Raw genomic sequence first — 25,819 nt, 5'->3', positions numbered from 1 at the left:
TAATCCTGCCGGAGCCGCCGGTGTGGCCGGTGGTCGCCGTGTACTCAGTCCGGTGCAGCGGGGAGGATGGCTGAACGGGGAGGCAGCTCCTTAGCCGGCCGTGTGAATTGTCAGTACCCCCGGGAACGGCTGGTTCCTGGTTGAAAAAGGTCATCGATGCCCTACTGTTCCGACGCAGACGTATTTGTACACGTGTGTGTGCATGCAACCAAAGCATAGTGTTAATTAGGCTATACAGTAAAATACATCAATTGTATAAAGCGTTTAAATGGTTACTTAAACCTCATACTAGAACATAGGTATTTCTTTTGTCTACAATTATGATTTCATAGTAAAAAAATACTGAGTTTTTATTCCTATTCACGTTTCAAACTGCATTGGAAAGGAAAGTAGATACTGAAAAAACAACCAACAAACAGCTTTTTTAGAATCAGAAGGGTCAAGGCCAGGGTCGTCTCTGCAACTGCCAACATTTTTTGCAATTTTTTAGGTTTTCTGCAAGGTCTCTTCTGAATACAGTACATGGGGCTTTCCAGGAGGCATTTAGTTAAACTTTTGTCCTTAACTCTTGGAAAACACCCTCAGATGGTCTGAGTGCTGGTGCATGGTGTAAGGAAGGTGAGCATACCTGATGCCAGACACTGGTGGGAAAGTCAATGCTGTCAGCTTTTCTCTGTTTTCCAGTGTTACTCATCTATTTTTCAGGTGTATTTTGCCTCATCATCTTGACCAGAGTTTCCAGTATTTCATATACCAGAATCTCCCCTCTAAAAGTCAATCTGTCAACGTGAAAAGTCAGTTCTCAATGCTTGCACAAGTAAAATGAACCCATTTCCAAACAATCTTGTTGGAACATTTTTTTCTTCCTGCTTGTGTCAAAATGCCTTCAAGAGGAAATACCCATTTTTTCCTTCAAATTTTTTCCCTAAAATTAATGTTTTTCTGCATTGACAAAACTTTATTTTGCTGTTTGATCATTATGTCATTTATATATTTGGGAAATGACTGTTACAGTATACATTTTTTCCAATAATAAAAAAATGCACAGCAAAGGTGGACAGATTTCTTCAACAGCATACAGATTAAGTCCTTTATAGCAGAAAACTCTAAAGACTTTTACATTTTTTAATATACCCAGGAAATTCATAATTTTTGTTCAAGCCACTCTGATAGTTAAGTCTTTAATGGAAAAGCAGTTGTTCTGTGTGTGGTTGAAGCAATCCTTGTAGTCACTGTTGATATGGTTTTCCCCAACCAGTTTGTGTTCTTTTGGGATTCTGCTCAGGAAAAGCCTACCACCACCACAGCAATCATACTGCTTTAGCAGCTCCAGCTGTAGAAACTTAATCTATTTACTGCTTTCCCACAGAAAAGTGTTGCAACTACACTAACAGCTGAAAGTCATCCAGTTTCTAGAGTTTCACCAATGACTAGACAAATCGGGTAACTGCATATATGGGCTATTACTTGCTTTAGATACAGGCAAGGTATTTCAGGAGGGTACTGTGTCAACCCTTGTAATTTAGAGAAGTATGCAGTGTGAATGCATACTGCTTAGGAAAGCAATAAGAAACCTGTATTGCAAAGTTAAACAGAACATTTCCTAGAAATATAGTCACACATAAAAGAATTCAGCAGTGAGCTTTATGCATTCTTGCTGCTGTCACTTCATCTTTTTACCTTGAAACATTTCTGCCGTTTGCAGGATTTCTCTGGTGACTTCTCTTTTATGAGCCATTCTTAGAAGTCATCAGCATTTTTAATGCCACTCAGATTATACTTATGCCTGACACTACATCATCCTTCCCTAGCAGATTGATGGTAAACAGGGGAAGATATTAAAGTCAAGATGCTCAAGAGCAGAGCTCCTAACTTAAGGAATAATTCAAGCAGGTAGATAGTTTTATAAATATCTGTAATTTGTGTCTGATTTTTTTGTTGTTGAAGATGCTTATTTTCATAAAGATATTTCAAATATTTATCAATTGAAATAAATTATCAAGTCTAAAGTTAGATAAGCTATTTTCATGACAGTTGTTGCCAAAAAGATTATTTTCAGTGCTTTTACAATGCTGATTTACATCAAGCTCTGTTTTGAGACAGTTTTACAAATTATCCTCAAGAATTATGCCTCTGGGCTATAGACATCAGAAGTATTTTTTTCCCCCACTTTATACTTGCTTCTGGTCTTTACTAATTAGCAATCTGAAGTGACGTCTATCTAGTTGTCTGTTCTTTTGCCCCAAACCTGATCCAAACCCACCAGGAGTACAGAAATTTTCCTACATGAAACTCAGGTGTTTGAGGATTTCTTCTTTAAGAATTTTTTTCCTTCTTCTGCAGCAGGCTTGAAGATTGGAAACACTCAAGCAAATCTCAATTCTTTACTAATGTTGCATCCCAAGCTCTCTTTATCTCTTGTCACCAAGCAGACAAAACAGCACTGCTTCCTGCAGTGAGGTGAGCTAGGAGCCAAGGGTGACTGCAGCACAGGTAGTATATTTACCAACCAGCATAATCCTGTAGCAGTACAGGCAGAAGAGGGTGCAGAGAACAGGCTCCATCAGCAGTCACAGCAAGGGCACAAAGCAGGTCTAAAGTCTATCCAGAGGAATAGCAACAGATAAAGCCCAGAACAATACTGGAGACAAGTCTGAAGGTCATCTAGCAGCCAGGTCCAGACAAGAAACTAGATCAGCAATAGAACCCAAAACAGCACACTTACAGCTGAGCCAAGAAGTAATTGCCTACCCAGGCCTGAGGTTAAATGGAGCTCCTGGGCCTACAGACCACATGTGTGACTGGAGGCCCCAGGTGACGCTGGCCAGGGCCACTAACACCTGTAGGCACCCTCAGGACCCCAACGGTCCTTACTCACAGTGTGTCACTAAGGTCTTTGAGAAACAGAAATATGTGACTCTCTCAAGTCATTCAGTCTGCAAATGCAGTGATGCCAAATTTCTCTAGATAACCAGTTCTCCTTTCTTTCAGGTGCAGGGAAGAGGTGTGCATTTCATACCCTCAGGTATCACATGGCTTGCTGCAAAAGTGCAGTAGACTTGAAGCACCCAGTAATGCCAGGTTGGTGCATGCAGAATTAGCCATGTCTTCCCAGATGTGTTGTTTTTACTACCCAGGCTCAACACAGTCATTCTGCACTCATGCTGTATGTTGCTTACTCATAATCATGCAATGAAGTAAGGGCCAAGATTTCCAATAAAAAGAAAGTGGGGGCAAAATGTTGCCCACCACAGTTCAGGTACATCTGCTAGGAAATATTTAGAGTAAGTTAAATGGACCTGTATAATGGGCATCGTAAGATTAAATCATAGTCGCTTTTGGCCATACTTCATGTAAAATGGTATTAATGCTTAAACTATCTCTGTTCAGCATGCTTACAAATGTTAACTTGCTTTCACTGCTAATCAGGCATGTAGATAGTATCTACAGAACCAGGGCCAAGAAAGACTAAATGAGGAAGTCATTGTCAAAACTACAATTAGAATTCAAGAGTTTCTGCATTAAACTCATGGCATTCAAGAATTTTCTCTTTCAGATACTGCCAACTAACAATGTTGTGGGTAATTTATCTGATCGTCTGTATTACAAACACAGAGGCACTGACAGTGGTTGGCCTGTGTTCAGCTGGGTTCACAGGCACAGCACCACATCAGTGCAACGTATAGGTTCCTAGGTCATATCTGGTCTGGGAGCAGGCTGGTCACTTTGTCACATTGGAGTCTGAGCTAATAAATGTGAAGGAGGCTTTGCAAGGTAGATGATTTAATCCATGATGTATAATCACACAAGGAGTGAACTTTAATGTCTCAGCATCACCTTTTCACTATGAACAAGGCAGGGCTAGCTAAGATAGGCCTGGTTAGATCCAATCTTTCCATTATAAAGCAGCATAAGTGTCTTTGCAGTCCTGGAGCTTTTGGTTTGTGGAGAGCTTAATTTAGGTTCATCATCAGTGACATGTCTAACCTTCCCTAGCCTGAGCTGATGCCACACCTGTTGCAGAGGTCTGATTCAGATGATTCTGCAGGATTGATTTCATGACAGTGTACGTGAATAGTTCTGTTTCCAGGGTCACGGTTCTAAGGGCACTAATAGGTCTTAGTGGACCTGACCAGCTGCACCTGGGGCTTCTGCCTACATCCTCTACCCATAGGTTCAGGAGTTTTATTTAAGCCCAGCCCTGAGTAAGGTATATTTCCTGTTGAGTTAGAGCCTAGTTTTGGTTCTCTTTTGTCACTATAGACCCTGCTTGGTAGCTTCTTGCATTGTGTCTAATTTTGTTTACCCACTGGGTCACTAGATCTGCTTCTGACCTGCAGGTTTACTTCTTAGCTCAGCCTCAGACTGGCTTCATTTTCTGGAAGCTGATTTATTGTCTGGACTCCTTGCTGCATGGGAATACCATCCGTAGCCCTGTTCTGTTTGCCTTGTGTGTGTACAGTGTTGCTGGCTAGTGAGGTCTTTGCCCTGTTGGTTGTCATGTGGGGCTCCCTGACTCTCAGAGAGCAGCTACCCCTCACAGCTCTCTGATACCACAGACTCAAATTTTGCCAGACCTGCCTGCAGTGCAGAACTACTTTATGGGGTTTTTCACTGTATTCCTTGGTACTGTGTTGTCTGGTTTTATTAACTTTGCAGGTATTTACCAATTTGCATGTTCTTCTGTGTAAGAACCCAGGGATAGTAGCACTGTGTTGGACTGAAGTTCCACTAGCTTCAAACTTTATCTCTGACAGTAACCAGTAGCACATACACAAGAAAGAAGTTTTGAGTAGTATACAGGGCTATTTCTACTCTTCCATCTTCAAGTATAATAATATACAGCTGAAATAGTATTTGTCTTAAATAGCTTTTGATTAAATTTCTATTAATTTTGCTTTTAAAAAATCTAACCTGTAAAGATTAAAAAAATCTACAATGTGCTGTAGCAGTGAGTTCCATGGTTTGACAACACGCTGCATGAAGAAGTAGCTGTCTTCTGTTCCAATGCGTCTATTTCTTAAATTGATTTGTTACCCTCTACTTCAGAAAAAACAGTGACTGTTCACTCTCTGACAAGGCTTTCCATGCTGCTCTTGCTTTTATAATATATAGTTGGCATTTTACCCAGATTGCCTTCTTTCCAGGGTGAAAAATACTGGTGTATTTAGCTGCTCCTTGTGCTTTTGGCCACCCTTGCCACATTTCTCTGTGCCGTTTTAAGTTCCAGCTTTTAAGCATACCAGAACTGCATGCTATATTCAAGATGCAAGCAGACAATAGATCTGGACTAAATAACGATCGTGTAGTTATGTTTCCTGTTCTGTTCTCCCCTTCTTTTGTAATGTTTCCAAACACTCAAGCGTGCAGAACAGTTTCACAGAAGTTATCTGTCACAGTACCAAGATCTCTATTTTGAATGGTAGTGGCTAATTCAAAGCCTGTGATTTCCATGTTTCCCCCACTATGTACCTCACTTTGAAAGGATTTCACCCACCATTTTGTTTCCCAGCCAGTCATTACTGTGGGATCTTTCTCCAAGCCTTTAGCATCACCTTGTCTTGGTAGACTGAGTGTCTTAGTGTTGCCAGGAAAGACTGTCACCTGGTGCTTACTTTCTTACTAGGGTATTTTAGTGTTGAAAAAGACCATGAGCTTATATGTCTGTGGCTGTGAAAATTAACAATTGTTAGTTCTTATTTGTTTCCTAGCTTTTAGCATGTTTTTAAGGGAGCTGTGATTGCACATGTTCATGTTTGGCTGCTCCAATTAAGCTGCTTATTTTCATCAAGCCCTAGCCCTCCTTTCTTGTTGCTTTCCTTCAAATTACTGATTTCTCACTCTGCATTTGTTTCAAGTCCACAACTCTTAAATTATTACCATCTACTACTCAATTTTGCAGTTTGCAGCACTTTGAGGGCAGGGCTTTGGAATGACAGAAGTGTTGATCACTAGCCCTCTAGAAAAGCAGTCTTTTCAGCAAAGTGTCAGACTGAGGAGAAGATGGTATGGTTACACTCAGCAATGAGAATACCTGCCACTGAGAGCTGATCAGGCCAATGTTCAAAATTCAGATGTATGTGTTGTTGTTTTCACCTTGTTGCATCTGAAGTGTCTGTGAGCTTGACTAAGATCTCTCGGAGTGTATTCCTTTTTCACTGAAAGGAAATAGAGAGAAGAGGATGGAGGAAGTACAGGTTGGTGATGGGCTACCTCCCCACTGGCACTGAACTGTAACAGTAAACTCTGCAGATCTGTGCCGCTGCTTCTCCTTTCCCTCATGTTAATTAAAATACCAAAACACTGGCATTTAAAGCATCTTCATAGAATGGATGTGGATGGTGCTGCTCCCTTGTATGCAGCAGAAAACCTCCTCTGCAGGCTTGCTTTTTAATGGGTTGTTTCACATTTGAAGTGCTTTATACTACAAGAGAGAGACTTAGTAATAATGAAGCTTTTTTAAGAAAAGTACTGCTTGGGTATATTGTTTCACAGATCCCATTTCCAACATCTGTTTTGCAGTCTGAGGAGACATTAGACTTGGTGGCCTGCTTTCTGCTCTGGCAAAAGGCTGTAGTGATAATGAGATGCTTAAGAATGCTGGACCAAGTCTTCATTTTACTATAACACTGTGCTTCCCTCTGGGAAGGAGCAGCAAATATCAGTGGCTCTTAATGGATGAGGTGGGGGATGGGGAGAGCAAGGCTCATTATATGTTTCTTCTTCCTTGGTGGACAGAGAGCAGCTCAGAAGCTCTTCCTCCTTAACCAGTATCTTCCCTATGCTTCTGGGGCGTGTTTTCTCCACCCGTGGGACAGCCGGGGCAGGGTGGGTGTCGATGTCTGAAGGTCCTCCTGGATGGCGCATGTAAGGAGATGGGGGTCAGCCCCCCCGGCGAACCTATCGCTGCTGACCAGACTTGACCTCTTCCAGCCTTAGGAAAAAAAAAAAAAGGGATGACTTCAGACGGTGCCACCTCCGTTGCTGATCGTGAGGTATGCGGCGTCAAACCGCGGCCTCCACAAGTAACGGAATAATTTGCCTTTCGTGTTATTATCGCCGTTTTATTTGTTTTCGTTGTTCCTAGATGTTTCCTGGAGCTGCCAGCCTGGCACACCGACAGCTGCTCCGAGGGGGCCGCCGCCACTCTCGTCGCTTTCCCCAGGGTCGTGCCCGGCCAGTCCCGGCTGTGCTGCCGCCGGCGGCTCGCCCCGCAGCGCGGTGGTGGGGGGGGGGGGGGGGCGGCGAATCCCGCTCCAGCCGCGGGGATCCAGGGCGCGTTTTGCCGCCTGCCGGGAGGGCTCGGTGCGGCGAGCGCCCCGCCGAGCCGCCCCCTCCCCGCTCCCTCCCGGAGGGTCCGGCCAGGGGCGACGCGCGCCGCCGCCGAGAGCACGTTTCGAGCCCGGGGCTCCCTCTCCCGCGCCTGGGCTCGTCGCACCATGGGAACCGCCAGCCCGCGGGGTCCCGGGCCGTGAACCGCGCCTCGCCCCCCGCCGTTCCTTCTTCCCGAGTCCCCTTCCCTTGCCCCCTCCCCGAGAGTGGACAGCCGAGCCATGCCAGCATCGCCCCTTCCTGTGAGCTGAGGGCCGGCCGCGCCGCAGCCCTGGTACGTGTATGGGACTGGTCTGCTGCGGGTGGGGTGGGGGGAAAGGAGACGTCAGCTTTCGCCCCCCCCCCCCCTTTTTTATTTTTAATCCCCCTGTTTTTTCCTCCGTCCCCTCTCCCTTAGCCTCTTGGCTTTCTGGAAAGTTGAGTGAGGGTGGAGTGGGGACTGAGAGGCAGGAACACCCTCGGGCTTGCAGCCCCTCGGGTCGGACTGTTTCGAAGCGGGGAGGCAGACAGGCAAACGGGGAGGCTGGGGTTTATTCAAATGTAAAACGCAGTTTGTTGGCTGAAAGAGCTAAAAAGTCCGGTTCCCTGCCTGTGCTGGAGCGTGTTTGCGCTGCAGTAGCCAGACCCTGCCTGGAAAAACCCGCCAGGCGAGAGAAACTGCCTGCAGCCTCCGCGGAGGGCAGGGAACAATCAAAAGGGACCCTGGCAGACAGCCGGGGGCCCCCGGCCAGTCGGAAAAAAAACGCAGCCACCCCACCCTACCCCCCAGAGGAAAAATAGCCCAGGCGAGCCAGAGCCGCGCAGTAGCATCACCCTCTTGAGGTACCGCTGGTTTGCGGGGCCGGGGGGTACATCCTCCGGGGTGGCTCCCGCCTCTGCCGCGGATCCCCAGCAGGAACGCTGGGGCCGGTCCCATTGTCTGCAGCCCCGGGGGGTTCCTGGTGCTGGGAGGCACGGCCAGCGGCGGACCCGAGCCGCGAGGATCCGCTGCCTCCCCCCTAGGCGGGCCCTGCCTGCCCCTTCCCCCCCGGGTTCCGCCGGCCTGCGCTAAAGGGACTAAAGCCCGGCGGGGCTGCAGCCCCTGAGGTGCTTCTGCGTGCTGAGTGCCTCTTGGAGCTGGAGGGGAAGAGGTGGTGGCCTTTTGGGAACTGGAGGTTTGGTGCTGGTGGAGGTGGTTCCTGCCACGCTTGTGATGGAGTCAGGGGAGAAAGGTGCTGTTGGCGGAATGGGATGGGTAAGGGAAAAGGACCAGGCGGACTGCTGGGAGGCAGGACCAGTTAACCGTACAGAGGTAGGGCTGCTAGTGCCTGTGGAGCATGCTGGATTTGCAAAAGGACCAGGCGCCCGGTAGTCAAAGGAGCCGCGCCAATCGTGTGCCTAGCCAGTACTACACGCAGCCAGCCTATCCTGCTGCCTCCCCCCCCCCCCCCGAGACATTTAAAGAGCAACGTAGTCTGCATCGCTTGCATCTCTTAGCAGTAGCCCAGCGTGCTGAGACGCTGCTCCTGTAGGGTGAACAATGGAGCGTGCAAGTAGGCACCTAGAACAGGGCATGTGCACACCGATGTCGGTGCGCACCCTCACGGGGAGTGATGAGAGATGTCTCTGCAAACAACCTGGCCAGGTTGACTGCACCAGTGTGCGTCTGGCCAATGAGCTCTCTTCCTAGGAGTGTTAATACAGTAATTGCAAAACTGGGCAAAGATGCACTTGCAATGGTAGATATGCAAAGCTAACTGAGCAGACTCCTAGGGCAAAGGTGTCTCTACATTTTAAAGCCAATGGGGAGTCACCTATAAAAAAAAGAAAATTCTCTTCCAAATAGTAGCTCTTTGCAGCTGTACTCAGTGCTGGTTTTAAGGTACTTTTGTGGAAAGGCAAAAGGCTCTTCTGTGCAGTAATCACCTTGTTTTCATTAATGTAAATCAACATGAATTAGGAGTAGAGATGATTGAATCCAGAAAACTCTGTGTTTATTCTTGGTCTGGGCAAAACTGGGGATGTAGCCTGGTTGACCCTGACTGTAAAGGCAGAGAAGGCTGGTTTATGCTTTTGAGAAGCAGTTTCTCCAGCAGCACAAGGGCAGGTTGTGATTGCTCTTGGGATGAGGCTCAGACCCTCTGAACAAGAGGGTTTGGTTGTACTTGAAGGAGACAAGGGCAGGCTGGGTTACACAAAGCAGCTAATCAGAGAAGAATTCAAGGTGAGATGTACCAAGGAAATTTCTGATATTTATGTTTTTTGTAAGGCCTAAGTCTTCACTGTATAATAATTCAAAATCCCCACTGATAGTGTTTTATTATGGCTGGCATACTACCCATGGTTGTTAAAGCTGGCCTAAGCATTTCCATCCTGCTTTCTGTTTTCAGTTACTTACATTTCAAAACACCTTTCAGGCTGAAATTTTCCAGGCTTAATCTTTGCCTGAAGGTTCTCCCATCCACCTCCCCCTTCTTTTAATTGAGTTTGAGATAAGGTGATTCAGTTAGCCTTTTTTTTCTTTTTTTCTTTTTTTTTTTCCTAAGAAAACACAAACCCCATGAAGAATGGAGTCAAATATAATAAAAAAGAAATGCAGTGTTTGAAACAGCATAAATGCAGAATTAGAGGAGCATATGATTACCTGAAGGGTTTTGTTTTGCTTGCTTTTTTTTATATTCTGGAGTACAGCTGGAGTGCTCTGGTGGAAGGGGCTTTCATGTGGTGGCCCATTCAACATTACTTGGTATCTTTTTACTTTTTAGCATTCGCTGTTGAGGTCAGTGCACTGAAGAGAGGGTAAAACAAGCACATGCTCCTGCCTGGGCTGGAGGGAGGATACTTGCACATGTGGCATGAGTCTTCACAATGGGTTTTTGATGCCAGTTGTTTGTTTGAGGCTTAATCTATTTTTGTGGTTTAAGCATTTTTTTTAATCATTGTTCTGATAGAGATTTCCCTAAACCAGGAGGGTTTCTTTTTTGTGGTATTTGTTTTATCTGCTTCAGTTACAGCGCAGGCTCCAAGGTGTGTGAAGTCATGACATTGAAAAATGCTAAACATCAGCATCTCTTGCTGAATTCATTAAGAGTGTGCATTTCAGAGCAGTCTTCAGCTCCCCAGGCAGCAGGGGGAAGCAGGATGTTGTAGCAGTCCTGCCTTATCCAGACTTGTTCTCGAAGCACAGATGTGGCCTTGGTCCAATGAGGGCAAAAATTTAGGAAGAAGGCCTTGGTGCTTGGTCTGTTCAACATCATCTTGTGTTACTGATGTCAGAAAAAAGATTATGCTTTGAGTATGTATGCCTTTGTGAGAAACTGAGGTGGCATCCTGCGGTGCCTGTCCCATTTGCTGTTATGCTACTGGAAAGCGTTGACTTCAAGGTTTAATGTATCTGGATAAAATATGCCTGATTGCCTGAAAAGTGGCATACTCTTGAAAGTAAAGTAGAAAACGGGTACATTGTAAAATGGAAAACAGTATCCTTGAATGGCACCTGAGGTTCTAAAAGACCCTCTTGAAACAGGACTGCAGGAGGAGAGGTCTGGGGGGGGTCGTGGGGTGGTGAGTGAGAGGGGACCTTATGGGTGCCTCTGCAGAGGGAGCATGGGGAGGTCTCTTTGACAAGACTGTATGAAATAACTCAGGGGCATGAGAAGGCAGATGAGAAGTTTAATTTTTTTGTATCTTAACCAAAATCGAATAGGTATTCAAGGATTGAAGAAGGGGTAAAGGGCAAATTAAAGCTATTTCTCTTCTTATAACCCATTTCCCTTCTTTTTATATACAAAGAGCTGTACAGAACAATCAGTAGATGCAGGGAATTAGGCAAGACTGAAAACCAGGTTGACATTGGTGTAGCTGGGAAGAATACGTGGATGATATGACAATCCTGAAAAGATTGTGCAAAAAGCTTTTGCACCTAACACGATGGTCAGATTTTCTAATGTCTTTTTTTCTCTGGCGTCTCTTGACCTGTAGCATTTGCTGCCATAAGATGAGGTGCTTTCAATTCAAAGTTGTAGATCTGAGTTGTGTGACAACTTCTAAGTCAAAGTGTAGCCCTTATTGCTTGAGACCTGTGTATTATGAAATGGCTTTTATGAAAGCTTCCAGGTCTTGTTTCCCCACCGGGCCAATCTCAAGTGACTCTTAAAAAGATACCTGAACACTGAAACAAAATGTATTTAATTAGTGCATCTGTCTGTAGTGAAACCAGGTTCAACTAGTCCTAGCTGTGTCATTTCCTCTCCCATGTAGCTCTGTTTATTCAGGGGTCACTTGCTCTTTTTCATTATGCCATGAAAAAGCTGCCATCATTTTATGGGAACATATCTTTTAATCTTTTCCCTCCCCCCAGTCTTTCAATAAGAATCAAGTTGTGGAACAGAATCTTGATGGACACTACCTCTAAATGGAAAACTTGCTTTATTTTTTTATCCTTTTGTGTAAAGTGAAATAAGAAAAGTATTTGTATTTTTTTTTAATGTGTGTGTGTATTCTGGGTTTCTATTTTGTTTGTTTGGAGGCATTCCAGCAGTACAGGGTTAAATTCCTCAATTACTTTATATCTAAAAGTCTCATTATAATTGTTTGGAATTTTGGCCAGGACAAGACTAAAAGATTTAGCCCTTGATTGGCTATTTAGCAGTATTTGTTGGGGATTATAGCAGTCAGTAGGATTGCTCCAGATTTATTACTGTGAATGAGTAGAACTTAAGAAACTAACCTTAAAACCAGCTTTCAGCTTTGCACATGAATTAGAAGAGATAAGTCAGCTCAAGTAACAAACAGCTTCGGGATGCACTGTTATTATCTAGGGCAGTTCCCTGCAAACCCTCCTGTACCTATTACTCGTTGTATTTCATAGAGATGCCTACCCTCTGCTCTCAATGGGGATGTAGTAGATCCCACCTGATTTGAGCACTGAAGTAAGTTTGTTTTTCTCCAGGATGATGGAAAACTGCCAAGTTATTATATTGCCCAATGACATTTATGTTTGACAATCCTGCTAAGTCCACATAGATATTTTGGAGATACAATTAATTTCTTGTTATGAAATGTGACTAACGTGATACAGCCATTTGTGGTCCTTAAGAAGTGACAGGAGGCCATTTGTAACTGCTGCAGACATCAACAGATAGATTGATTGCCAATGCTTTAAGTATGAAAAGGAAGGTTACAGAAAACAAAACTTGAATACTGAGCTTGTGGCTACCTAGTATTTTGGTCCTAAATGCAGAAGAGTAAACAAAAAAAAAAAAAAAAACAACAGTATAATTTAGTTTTATTATGCACTTGGATTAAAAAATGTTAGTTGTTACCTAGGGGTTTAGGTTGTTGTGGCAAACTAGTATGCACCAAGACTGTGGGCTTTCTTTAAGGGAAGCAAAAAAATCTGCTGCTGACAGGTGTTTCTCTCAAGAGCTTACTGTCACCTTGGAGGTCCAGTGCTCAGAGTCCCAGACAAATATAACTGAAATCGCATATTAATCAGGAGGCAAAAGGGGAACCCAAATCCTTTAGGGATCTATCACCCCGATTGCTTCTGAAAAAACGAAATTCATTCCAGTGACAAAATTGAAACAAAATGGATAAAGCTGTTGCTGTTCTTGTTGCCCCTGTTGTCCTCTCTGAGCAAGATAAATACTCGCAGCCTTTGCCATCTTCTTTAGTGTAGCATTTAGATGACAGTCATTTTCCTACAGATACCAAAATTCTTTGTTTACTAAGAAGAAGTGAAGTCTTTGACCACTCCCTGTTCATAGCCTCTAATTTTGTCCCTGAAAAGAAGCAGTGCTTTGGCTATGATACTTTTCTATATTCTTGCCAGACAGGTAAGTTTTTCTGTATTAAAAGAAAAAGACTGCAGGGTGCTCTTGCTTCTTCAGCCCTGAAGCATCCATGTTGCGATTTCCAAACACATATAAAGACATATTAACATATAATTGTAATGATGATCTAAAAAAAGGTACAAAATTGTTATAAATGAAACTACGAATTGATAATTTTAATGGTAATACTTCCCAAACTTTCACAATAGCAGTGGCAACTGCTTATGTAAAGAAGCAATATGAGCGAAGCATTATACATGTTCAGTATCTTCAAAAACTCAGTCTTTTTCCTCTCCAAGATCTCCTGTATTCTGTCATCATTCTGCTTCTGCTTCAGGACTGGTAAAGAGAAAAAACTTTTACCTCTTCAGTCCCTCTCCTGATTCACACATTCCCATGTTGCTTGGCCCTTGTTGTTTGCTTGCTTTCTTCCTTGCTGCCTTGGCTCTAGTCTGAAAGTAGCTCGCATTTCCTCTCCTGCTACTGTTATGTAGCACCAGGCTGCTAATAGCTACAGATGCCTGCCTGCTGCTTGCTTCCAACTGGTTTTGCAGCCCTCCAGGCTATCCTTTGGAATGAGAAGCTCAGTCTCTGTCAAAACCACAAGAAACTGGGGAAGCTTTTTGCAAGCTGCCAACAGCTATTTCATGGACCTGTTGACATGATGCCCATGCCCTCTTTGATTCATGGATGACTTGTAATGGCCATGTCTCCCTTCTCCAGAGAAGGCAGGGAGGGAGAGAAGAAGAAAGTACTCAGATTACCTTCATTTCAGCTTTGTATTTATTTTGCTATTTCAGTGTCTGACCCAGGCTTTATAGAAGGCTTCTGCAGGAGCTGTTCAGGTCTCTTCTTCTGTGGCTTTTGAAGCATTACCATCAATTATAAACAATTACATGTGTTTACTTAGTCTCTCCAGGTTGGATGTTTTGCTGTGGTGTAGGAGGGATGCTATTAGCTTGTTTATGGTGTACTTGATGGGCATTATTTTCTGGTCTGACCTTAAAAGTGTTTAGCCTTGTCTTGTACAGCAGTGCTGGTGCCAAAATGGTATTTGTGTGGAAAACCTGCTAGCTCAGTAATAAAATTCATCTGGTATGTAGTAGGAAGATGCAATACAGAATAATCACATCATGTTTAGCTATGATACTTGGTTTTTATATTGTAGTACACAGGATCTGTTGGCTTACTACTGCTGAAAAAACAAGAGAAGAGATTCAAAATGCTTTAAGTAAGCTACTGTAAAAGAGTTTGGGGAGTTAACTGTTAGCCTTGGTGGGTACTGTTGCCACTGGGCAGCTTGCTCAGGGCTAAGGCAGTGAGAAACAAGGTCGCTGACAGCGTGCTTGGGTTTTGAGGAGCTGGTGGTCCTGCACAGAGGCCATGCATGTTGGCTCTGCTAGACCATCCCCTTGGCAAGCTAAGGAGCTTATCTTGGTGCAGTGCAGTGCTGTTTGGAGTGGATAGTTGTAAGCTTTCTGCACCCCTTCTTCTGTAGATATGTTTTTGTGATCTGAGGGTCTGTTCTGCTTGTGGAGCCTGCTCTTCAAGTGCCTTGTGCCTTTTCATTTGCCCTACACCAGCCTAGCCTGGCTGGTGTAATACTATTAAGTGTTTCTGGGGCATTAAGTAGACTGGACTGCACTAGCGTAGCTCTCCTATCTTCAGCAGAGCTCAGACCAGGCTGTGGGTAAGTGCAGTGTCGTAAGATCACCCTGCTAGCTTCAAGCTGGGTTTGAGTTCATAGGAAGGAGCAGTGGTGTCAGGAGCCTGGTAGCATCCTTTTTCCCTTTTCTATGTCCTTTAGAAGCCAGGATTCCCCTTTGTTCTTCCTTTTTTTTTTTTTTTCAATTTTTTTGTTTCTCTTCCTTTCTAACCCTTCTTTTAGAGGTCAGGTGTTTAGACATCATCCCCATGCTTTTTGTTCTTTCTTTTCTTTCCCTCTTCCCATCAGTGAGGTGGCGGTGGCGTGTAGTTGGCTTGATTTGGGATTAAAGAATTCAAAGGAATGATGACAACGGGAAGGCATTCTCCTGCTTGAAATTAGAGCCTCTTGCTCTGCCTGCTCCCCATTTTTAAGCTGCCCTTGTCTACTCATCTAATCTATCCAAACAGCTAAATAAAGCTTTAAAAGCCTCCCACAGGTACTTAGAAGCAACAAATGCTAGAAAACTCTACGTATGAGAATTACTTTTTAAAAGCTTAGGAGAAATGTGTAGTATTTTGTTGAAGGCAAATATGTTAGTAGTCATAATGATGAAGCAGAGACAACTATCTGCCTAATACATTTGATATAGCTAGAGAGGGTGGAAGCAAGGCTTGCAGTGTAATAAGAGCACGCAGGTATGTTATCCTATGAGATAATACTGGGAAAGGCACATCCTCCCTGGTCCAGTTCCCCTGGGAATAACACTGCAAGTTAGATATCTTTGGGAAACCAGTTGCTTCTGCCATCTGCAACTGTACCATGGTGGGCAGCCAATGGATGGTAGAAGAATGATGAGGCCCTGGTGATGGTGTATGGATGTGCGCACACACTAAGCTTGGCTTTGTTCTTTTTTCCTGAATGTCCTTGCAGTGATAGATACGCTGTTGAACATAAAGCTATGGATGTAAACTTTTCCCGTCCTTACTCAAGGGGAAGCGGAGGTTAATAAGCAGTTAGTAAGATTGAGAAAATTCAGACTTTTTAGAACTCAAACAGTAAGTATGTGATGTCACCTGGTCATTTGAGTTCTGTTTTCTTATTCATTTGTGTTACAGGCATTTAGGCAAGCTTTCTATTCAACATACTAGTATTTTTCAAAGCTTTTGTAATAATGGAACATAGTGTCCAATACGTTCCAATGTATGGAACAAGACAATATTTTCCTATGTCCAATGTATATCTAGTTCTACCAGTGTATTTTACATATTTAAAAATGGATGGTTTAATACATGTGCATCAATCACGAATTAAAAATATACTTTGTATCTTTTTCTGTTTCAGAGTTAATGTTGCATCACCACAGAAAGCAGCAATGGGAGTATGCAGTTTTCTAGCGAGAAGTTCTCTCAAGAGCTCATGATTTTTTTCCATCTCGCCTCTTAACATTTCTACTACTCCGCAGACATGGCTCACCATGCAAGGCCTTCCAGACTAGTCAAAAAGGAAGAGTTAGGCAAAAAGAAAACTAACCAGAGCAAAAAGAAATCTAGCCAAGTGAGAAAGAAAACCACAAAGACTTCTACAAAAGCTGTGAGTTCTGGAAAAGGCAAAAAGCCAGCACAAGAAAAAGATGTTAAGAAAAAACAGCAAGAAAAGAAACCAATCATGAGCTCTTCAGGTAGATTTCTCAGGAGCAGTGTAACCAGAACCTTGTCTGGAGCATCTTGGGTGAGTTTGGAGAAAGCTGACAATGTCCTCTTTCATAACCAGGATTCTTTCAACATCAATGGCTTTACAATGTCTCTCCGTAACCGATCATTCTCCCGTAGATTGTCCCAAACTCCAACAATTGCAAAACCCAAGAAAGCTGCAGCACAAAAAACGCTAGAAACAAAGGAAAAACATGAACAAGAAGCTCTGGCAGTAGCAGAAGAAAAAAACATAGAAGCAGGTGAAAGAGTTTTGAAACACGATTTAACACAAAATGATTTAGCTCCTCTGCCTGTAGAAGATGTACCATGTAGTGCAGGTGAAGAGCCTGCTATCATATGTGCCAGTCAAGACAAAGAGGTAGAAATACCTGAAACAAATGACTCCATTCCAAGCAGTCAGGTAACTGATGATGATACAGAAGCATCAGGGGTGAAATATAAGCATGAAGACCTGCCCTGTGAGCAGACACCCAGCAATCTCAATTTGGGTAGTTCAGCTGAAACATTTGTCAAAGATGCTGCCCTTGTGCTTCTGTCTTCTCCTTCTGACTCTGCAGTCACCTCTGAATCAAACTTGAAGGTGTGCGCAGAGACTCCCTTTGATTTGGTGCCTAGCAGTAAAGAACTCAACTCCAGTTCTGTCAATACCTCAGACCTCAGCTCAGCAGTACTGTTAGAAGAGTTGGTCCCACTTGCCAAATCTCACCTTGAAGCAGAGTTGGACCAGGTGCTACCTAGTGAAGAACAAGACTTGCATTCTGCACCTATAGTTACCTCTAATTTTAACTCACAAGAAAATCTATTAGATGCAAGCTCACTTGCAGAGTCCTGCTTGAAGGCGGGCTGGGATTTAGACTCTGAGAGTAAAGATGTAGGTTCAAATTCCGGCTCTGTAACTGTCATTGAATCAAATTCACTTTTACATTTTGTAGGTGCAAGCTCATTTGCAGAATCCCATATGAAACTGAATGTGGATTTTGTACCCTTTCGTAAAGAACTTGACTCAGATTTGGATTTGAGCTGTACAAAAGAGAACTCAGAATCTGACTCTAAAAACATATTTACAGTATATGAACCAGTTTCCAATACCTCTTTAAACAATATTGAAGTGGAGGACATTGAACAGCTTGTTAAATGTATCGATGCAGAAACATTAATTCTGAATTCAGGTTATGTCCCCGCTTTATCTCTAGATTTGGAAAAAAGCACAGTCAATAAAATCTCTGGTGAAGGCTCTGGACAATTCTCTGAAGGTTTTGCCTCAGAGTTGCCTTCAAGCATGGAAATCTCTGCTCTTGCCTCAGAAAAAGCCATAAATGCAGATTTGCCAGCTGACTCAAGACTGCAGCATAATGATTATTCATCACAGCTGGGAAGTGTTGGAGTAAGCTTGAATTTGGTTCAGGACAGCGTGAGAGGCGGCACTGAAGCAGTTGAAGCCTCAGGGCCATCCTCAGTTAAAAATCCAGCTGGGGATTACCCTGTTCCATATTCATCTCTGCTCCCTATGCTAGAGAAAAAGAAACGAAGGCGTTGTGGAGTCTGTGAGCCCTGTCTGCGGAAAACAAATTGTGAAGAATGCAGCTGTTGCAGAAAACGCAAAACTAGTCACCGGATATGTAAAAAGAGAAAATGTGAAGAACTGAAAAAGCCACCACCACCTATCATGCTACCTTTTGAGGTAAGCCAAAGAAGTTGTGGATTAAGTCATTCTTTTGATGCTTGGGGTACATCTCAAAATACTACTGAGGGAAATGCAGGTCACTGTACAGCTTTAGAGAGCTTAGGGTTACTGTTGGAACTAACAAGTTGTATAGTAACTTTCTGTTATCATCTGTAGAGGTATAGATTAAAGTGAGCTGGAGTTTTTCTTACTCCTGATGTGTAAATGCATAAAATCAGAGGTAACTGTGGCTTTAACTGTGTTCCAGATATTGACATATTGGCCAAAGCAATTAATACATTGAGGGCATGAAGAGATGAAAAAATTTAAGCACAAAATGTGGGGAGGGGGCCGAATGAGGGTAGTCCTAGGAGATTATGAGTTATTAGGGTCTGTATTTCAAAGTGCTAAGGGTTAAAAAGCAAAGGAAGGTAGGCTGTTTGCTCTTTAATTCAGTTAAAGTGATTTGCTTGTGATGACATATTTAGTGGAAATAAATTTATAAAACTTCAGGACCAAATTGTAGCTGCATTTTCCCCTTTCGCATCTCTCTGCCTTTCTAATTGTCTGTTCTTCTATTTCTCTCATTTCATTTCTCCTGCCTGTCTCCCTTTGTCTTTTATCACATCCCCCATACATACTTTCTTTTTCTGTGTTTCTCACTCATTTTTCTGATCCATCAGCCTTTTGTAACCCAGGTCATTACTTTTGGAACAAAGAGGAGGGGAAAAGACAGTCTGTATGCCCCTGTGATAACAGCACTGACCTTCTGAGAGATTTCAGTTCAAGATCAGGCTTTACCATCAGGTAAGTAGGGAGTTGAACATAGATTTCCCACATCCCAGCTGAATCCCCTGACCTGTGAACTGCAGAGTTAGCCTCTGTGCCATCATGTGCTGCTGCATGTGTTCTACTTCTTATGATACAATAGTACCTGAGCCACGGAGAGTGAGAGGCTCTCTCGGTAGTTAAGTCACTGGGACGTTTGCCTTGGGATGTGGGAAACTGAGGTTCAAGTCTCTGCACCAGTGTGTACTCTGAGTGGAGCAGTTCACACTGGGGAGAATGCACCTACAAAACCTTTCTCAATAGCAGTTTCATTAAAATGGTGTATTCTTACAGCAGGTAGAAATTCCCGTCAGCTGCGGAGATCTCAGGAGACCTCCTGTTTTCACTGCTCTGTCCTGTGCTTACCAGGGTTTGTAGAGAAGTCTGTTCTGAAGGTAGGCAAGCAGAAAGAAAAGTCCTGTAGCAGTAAGGGGATATGATATATTGCCCTTTGTGGGGGAAGTATATTTTAAGTTATATTTTAAGTTTTAATGTTTAGGGAAGTAGGTTTAAACAACTTGTCTCAGAGTTCATTCAGAAACCCCTTTGTGTGTCAACTGCTCCTGAATGCTCTTGGGAATAAAAAAAAATGAGGGGAGGGATAATGCTAATGTGACTTAAGATATGTATATTAAAACAATAAAGGTGATGGAGACAGACCCTGACATTTTACAGGTGAAGAGTGGTGCTGTTACATCCTTTTCTTAGTCAGTGGGATTGAAGAAGCTTGTGGGAGAGAACTGGTGGAGTTGAGGTAGGAAGTGATCTAACAGCCATGTTTTAAAAAGGGTTTTGGCGGTGCTGGTGAAAGGTAGCACTTCAGCTTTTCTGTCAACCTTTGTTTTCCAGGCTAAACAGACTTATTTTCTGGTTGCTCAGGCTGACCTTCTCCTTGCAGATTAGCTTTGCCCCTTCACCTTTGTCCTCTCTGGGCACTCTGTTTGTTTTCTTTATAAGATTCCTTGGTTTTACTCTTTTCTTTGACAACTTCTTTTTTTTTTCTTCTTTTTTTGTTTTCTCTTTTTTTTTTGTGTGTGTGTATGTGTTTTTATTTTACCAAACTGGTCTCATTTTGTACAGTGCATTTAGAGCTGCACCAGGGGCCACGTGCATTTCTTGTTAAATTTTGTATGAAGTTTCAGAGTACTGCATGGAGGAAATGAAGTACTCCTGACATTTAAGAATATGTCAAGTATATTCTTACAAAATTGTATTTGAATGAAACCTGGCTTTTTCTCAGATATTGTTAGAAGCAAGCCTTGCCTCATTTGTAATTTCTAGAAACTGTGCTCTGAGAAAATGAAAGAGGAAACTATTTCTTCTATTACGAGAATTCTTTAAAGGTGTTGAGATACAGGAGGAGGTGTGGGGGGAGGGGAAACACTATCACTCTCTTCAGCAGCTATTTAGATAAGGTTGTAGCACTCTGGAAGTGAATCCCATTTCGTTTTCCCAGACTGGTAGGACTGGGACTGCAACAGATGGGACTTCTGTGACAGTAATGCATTTGAAATAGAGGGCAGCTGGGGGAAACCCAAAACTGTAGGTCTCTGTCCATGGTATAGAAAGTGAACATATTAAGAGAAATAAGGTTGGCTTCACTATGTTCCTTGTTCAGAAGAGTCATGCATGTCTCATGTTGGTGGAATGTAAGCATTTTTTAGAGGTGATTCATTGGGAGGAGGGTGTAGGGGATAGATGTGCTCTGCATGAGCATAGTTTAAGCACTGGTGTTTTGCCTTAAAGGGAATTATCTCTTCTTATTCTAACTAAACAATGCAAAAGTCAAAGTGAAGTCAACAGGATTTCTGTACATAAAATGGCTGTAGGATAGCCAGTGCAGGGGTTGGCAGTCCATGTATGCTGTTTTAAAAAGAGAAAGTGTTGGTTTTCCTTAAGAATTTACATGGATTTACAGTTACAGAGCGTAAGGCCGGGCTGGTAGAAGCAGTGAATGCAGACTGAAGTGCATATTCCAACACACATGCCCATATATGTGCACAAGCATTCAACCCTTGGAGAGTATCACTTGTGTGTTTGGAGCTGGTATTAGTTATTTTACTGTTATTTTCATTAATTCACACATAATAGAGATAAAGTTATGAAAACTATATTGGACTTGAAAAATATCACTTAAAAATAACATGCACGTAAGCCTTCAGTGGTACTTTACCTTCCTGAATGTAATTGGCTTTGCAGAGATGTGACATTGTGAAAGTCTGGATGAAGCTCTAGTTCACAGCCTCTGTGTATAGCAATATTGTTGTATGTAATGTCCCTTCCTGAGGGATTCACATGGTGGCTGGTTAGGAGTTGGTAGAGAAAAATCCTAAAATACATGGGGGAGAAAGCAAGCCAGCTTTGAAAAGAGGAAGAAAAGGGCTTTATATTGGGTTACTGTCCCTCTCTGAATGAATAATGCGGGAATGCTTCACAGTGAAGAGTCCGATAAGTTTACCTAGGCAAGAGTGTGATGCTTCCACCTTTTTTGTCTTTACAAATCTGCTGTTTTCTGAAAGAGTATAGCAGTTACTGAAGCATATTTCACAGCTACTTTCTGGCTAGGTGGGTGGATGCAGATCTCATCTGGCTCCCAGCTGGACAGCGCTCTCCTGGACATAGCTGTCTCCCTGTCCCTGGCAGGGGCCAAGCTAAGCAGCTCCAGTTACCCAGGAGAACTGAACTTGCAGGGTTTTGTGGCATGCCATCGGAGCTCCTTGCCCAAAAGGACATGAACATACTGAGCTGCTGCATAACCAGCATCTCTAAAGGCTTCTTTCTGCAAAGCTTTCCATGGTGCCTACATTTTAGGGTCCTGTCTGGGCAGGGGAGGACTCTTGGGCTGAAAGCATCTGCCTGGGAGAGCTTTAGTTTATATTAGATTACAGACCATTTTAGATTTAGTGGGACCTGGAGTCAATAAACTGATAACAAAAAAATATCAGGTCACTGAGTACAAGTTCACTGGGTTGACCAAGGTGTCTCGAGACATCTTCTTTAATAGCTGTAATGTGAGTAATATGGACATATTAAATAACAATAAGGGCCTGCTTGCTTGTGGGTTTTTAACATGCTGATGAAAACCCAGACATATTTAAAAAGGATGCTGCAATTCAAGTTGGTTGGGAACTTTCCAGTAAGCCATTACTTGAATGGAAAATGCTGATTTAACAAGAAGCTGTCAGAGCTACTATCTGTCTTGATGCAACAATTTTGAGGGGAAAGTTTCTCAAGGTTCCAAATGAAATTTTTGCTTAAAACTTGAAAAAGAAAGAGGGAGGGAATTATTAGAACAGCTTGGGTGGTTAGGGTTTTTTGTCTGATGCAGACCAGGGGCTTGAACTCTGGTATCCCACATCCCATCTGTCTCCTCTTGATTTTTGAAAGGTTTGCTCTGCTTTGGAACATAACCAAGTGTTGAAATCTTAAAAATAAAAAGCAAAATGGAATTCTTGTTTTCTAGCCAGACTTAGTTATAATCAAGAAATGTGGACTTTGTGGTATTTATTTTACAATAGACTCCAAAAGTATTTAAGCCAGACAAATTTAAAAATGAGTGTGCATAAAAGCATTCCTCTTGAATATGATACTTGATAGTTTTATAAGGGAATAGCACATGGGCTAGAGGAGTTGGTAACTTTGGCAAAGGTGAGTGGAGGTGTGTAGAGCCTACTCCGTGGATGCAGGGCAGGGAGTTGGAGTAGTGCAGTTTACTCTTTTGATTCTATGATTCTGTTATACGTACGTGTGCTATGTGGGTATGTGAAATAATTACGACTCACAATGCCATTCTCTGTAATCCTGGTGTGGGCTATAATGCAGCCTAAATTAGAGAGAAATAGGTTAGTTTGGGTTATAGTTATTTGCAGAGGATGCATTTAATAGTTGCTTCCTCACTGCTCGTTACTCTCTGTGCCAGTTCTTACAGCTTTTACAGAGAAATTTTCATTTGAAGAGGTTTCTTTCTTTCCCTGTTTTTGAGGACCCATCCTAACGGGAGGGGAAACTGCCTGACTTAACAAGGAAATCTGAAACTAGCACTTTGGTGCTGTCCTGTGCACGCAAGAAACTGGGGACTAAATCAGAACACTGGGTCTTAGCATACAATTTTTTTTATTTTTTTTTTTTATTTTTTGACTGTAAAGCACCTTCAGTAGCCAAAACTGCAAAGAAAAACCAGATCACTGAGTGTATGTACATCTCTTGTTCTTATTACACTTAAAGACCCTTGCAGACTGGTGTAAATTTGGAAAACATTACAAATCAGTACTTTCATTTTACCTGATCCTAAATCCTATTTAATACAGTACTCTGGTGTAACAACTGAGGAACTTAAATACAATGTAGCATTGGGCAACAAAATGGGGAAGCCCTTCTTTGACTTAATTGATGAGCTGCAGAGTGAGTTTTGTGTCCACATCTGAGCATTTGCACTACTTAACTGATTTGCACCAATAGCCAGACAGCAGTTGCACTTGTAATTTAGCAATGGTTAAAGGAAACAGTTTTAAATTGCAGTCTGTAGCTGCTAAAAAGACCTTCATATAGTTTTTTTTTTTTCTGTGCGTCATGCGTGGCCAACTTTCTGGTTTGGATGTCAACTGCAAATTGTTTCAGTAAATGCTTGGGTGACTAGTGGTATGTTAGATACCTTGTTATTTGTTTGTTGCCTATGGTTAGAGTGTATCCCTGTGATACTTTAGGGCTTGGTGTGAAAACTTGCAGAGCCGTGACCCCTCCTTTCTTTTCTGGGGTAAGAGTTATTAGCAGGGCCTGTTGCGACAGGACAGGGGGAAATGATTTTAAACTAAAGGAGGAGAGATTCAGACGATATGAGGAAAAAATTCTCTACAATGAGGATGGTAAAACAGTAGAACAGGTTGCCCAGAGAGGTGGTAAATGCCCCATACCTGGAGACATTCAGGGCCAGGCTGGATGTGGTTCTGGGCAACCTGATGTAGATGAAGATGTAGGGGGGCTTGGACTAGATGGCTTTGGAAGGTCCCTTCCAACCCAACTATTCTACGATTCTTCAACACAGATGACCATTTTAAGCAGGTGGAGATGCGGAAAAACAATTGTATTTTGTGTTTGTATGGTGGCCTGTTGCCATCACTATCTGTTTGCAGCAGATACTTTCCGTTAGGTGCCAGAAGAATAGATGAAGAGGGACACTTATCTCGCAGCCGGGCTGTGTGGGTTGCACGTAACAACCATGGGCTGGGTCCGTGTGAGCCTGTTGAAGGTTGAGTATGGTGGGTGCTGGGGTCCTGGCCCCGGGCAGAGATTTTGGAGGGGGCTGGTGCCGTGCAGTAGTTCCCTTGGCTTGGCGCAGCTGTTTGAGGGCAGGCCCTTGCCTGCGGCGTCAAGGTTGAACTTGGAGATCGTAAAGGTCCTTTCCAACCGAGATGATTCTGTAATTCCTCCCAGTGAGTGGCGATTTCCACTCTTTCCAGAACGAGACGGGGTGCAGGGGGAGAACGTTGCCAGTGTGGAGCCCCGCGGCACTCTGCTGTTCACGGGGAGGGTGTTTGGCCCTGTTGTCTAGCGCTTCGCCGCCCGCCTGCGTGCACACAGGCGCGTACACGTGTGCATGCGGGTGTGCGCACGCGTGCGGGTGCGCGGACGTGCGTGCCCACGCGCCGGAGCCGTGTCCTCGCCTGACCCCGCCTGCAGCAGCAGCCGCAGCCCTGGTGGAGCCCAAAAGGCCCCGGGGCCGCCGCCCGCGTGGGCGCTTCCCCCGTCCCTCCCCCCGCCGACCAGGCCGTGCGCCGGCTCCGCGTCCGCACGCGTGTGAAGTCCGTGCCGCCTCTTGCGGGCGGCCGCTGCGGCGCCCGCACAGGAGACCCTTTGTTTGGGCAGGGCCGGCGCGAGCGCGGGAGGAGGGGGTGGGGGGGTGGGAGCGCTTTGGGCCGCAGCCGCCGCATTGGCTGGGGCCGGTTCGCGGCTCCTCGCGCCCTGCCGCGTGTGCGCGCGCGCGCCGCGGAGCCGCACGAGGCTCGCGCCCGCGACGCCGCCTGGAGGAGGGCACCGCTGCGGCAGGAAGCAAGATGGCCGCCTCGTGGGCGCCGCTGTGAGGAATGCGGGGCACCAGCGAGGCCGGCTCCGGGGGGGCGGCGGCGGCGGGGCCTCTCCCCTCGGCCGTCTGCGGCGGTGGCGGTGGAGGGGCCGCGTAAGAGCCTCCGTCAGCCCTCCAAAGTGCCGCATGTAAAGCATTCAGGGTATATAATAAGCAATATTACAGTTCGATAATAAAATCGGAGGTGCCTTTGTGACCACAACTTACTCTGCAATTTGATGTTTTTTTAGGTTCTAACTGAAAACAAAAGGCCTCAGAGGAGGAAGCAAAGAGTTTTAAAGGTAACAAATAATTGCTTTAATATTTTTTCCCCTCCCATTTTTAAGCAGCATTTTCTTGTCATACAAATTAGGATACCAAAGGGTTAATTTATGGGAAGTGGCGCTTTCCAGCTCTTCAGGAGATTAGCTAATTTTAAAAGCACAGAACGTGTTCTTTTTTTCCTCTTTCTTTCCAAGCATGTTGTGTACATATTTGACTCTTTCTGCACAAGTCTGCAGACCAAAAGTTTGCTTTCCATTGCACTGAAGGTTCACTCTGATTTCCTCTGTTCCTAGTTTCATACTTCCAAAGGTAGCAGTTGAATGTTGGTGGGGTGTTTAGTACACAGTTTTGTGGCATCTGAAATTCAATGTAAGAAGTCAATGTTACAATGCAAACCAAATTAACAAAAGAGAAGTTTTATGCTTACGTTACTGTAGTTTTGATTTCCTTTTTTCTTTAAACTTTAGGAAGCCTTAAGTG

The 25,819-nt window shown here is 43.9% G+C and overlaps 1 protein-coding gene across 6 annotated transcripts in view; it reads left to right on the top strand.

The window, feature by feature from the left end:
- Positions 1-25,819, top strand: part of TET1 (tet methylcytosine dioxygenase 1) — an 83,589-nt gene that overhangs the window by 9,703 nt on the left and 48,067 nt on the right. For 3 of the 6 annotated variants that reach the window (XM_062611692.1, XM_062611697.1, XM_062611698.1), the window contains exons 1-3: positions 7,415-7,606; positions 16,135-18,186; positions 25,306-25,356. In XM_062611692.1, coding sequence (XP_062467676.1) covers positions 16,258-18,186; positions 25,306-25,356 — 1,980 coding nt within the window. In that variant the 5' untranslated portion in view covers positions 7,415-7,606; positions 16,135-16,257. Of the gene's footprint in view, positions 1-23; positions 619-2,991; positions 3,082-7,414; positions 7,607-16,134; positions 18,187-25,305; positions 25,357-25,819 lie in introns of those variants that run through there. The other 3 variants (XM_062611696.1, XM_062611693.1, XM_062611695.1) reach the window with 3 other exon arrangements.

This window comes from Pezoporus occidentalis, unplaced genomic scaffold (genome assembly GCF_034315485.1).
Source record: "Pezoporus occidentalis ecotype Australia unplaced genomic scaffold, CSIRO_AGI_Poc_V1 ctg155, whole genome shotgun sequence".
NCBI classification, from domain to species: Eukaryota; Metazoa; Chordata; class Aves; order Psittaciformes; family Psittacidae; genus Pezoporus; species Pezoporus occidentalis.
The sequence above is the reverse complement of the archived record's forward strand: the minus strand, read 5'-3'. Positions and strand labels throughout refer to the sequence as shown.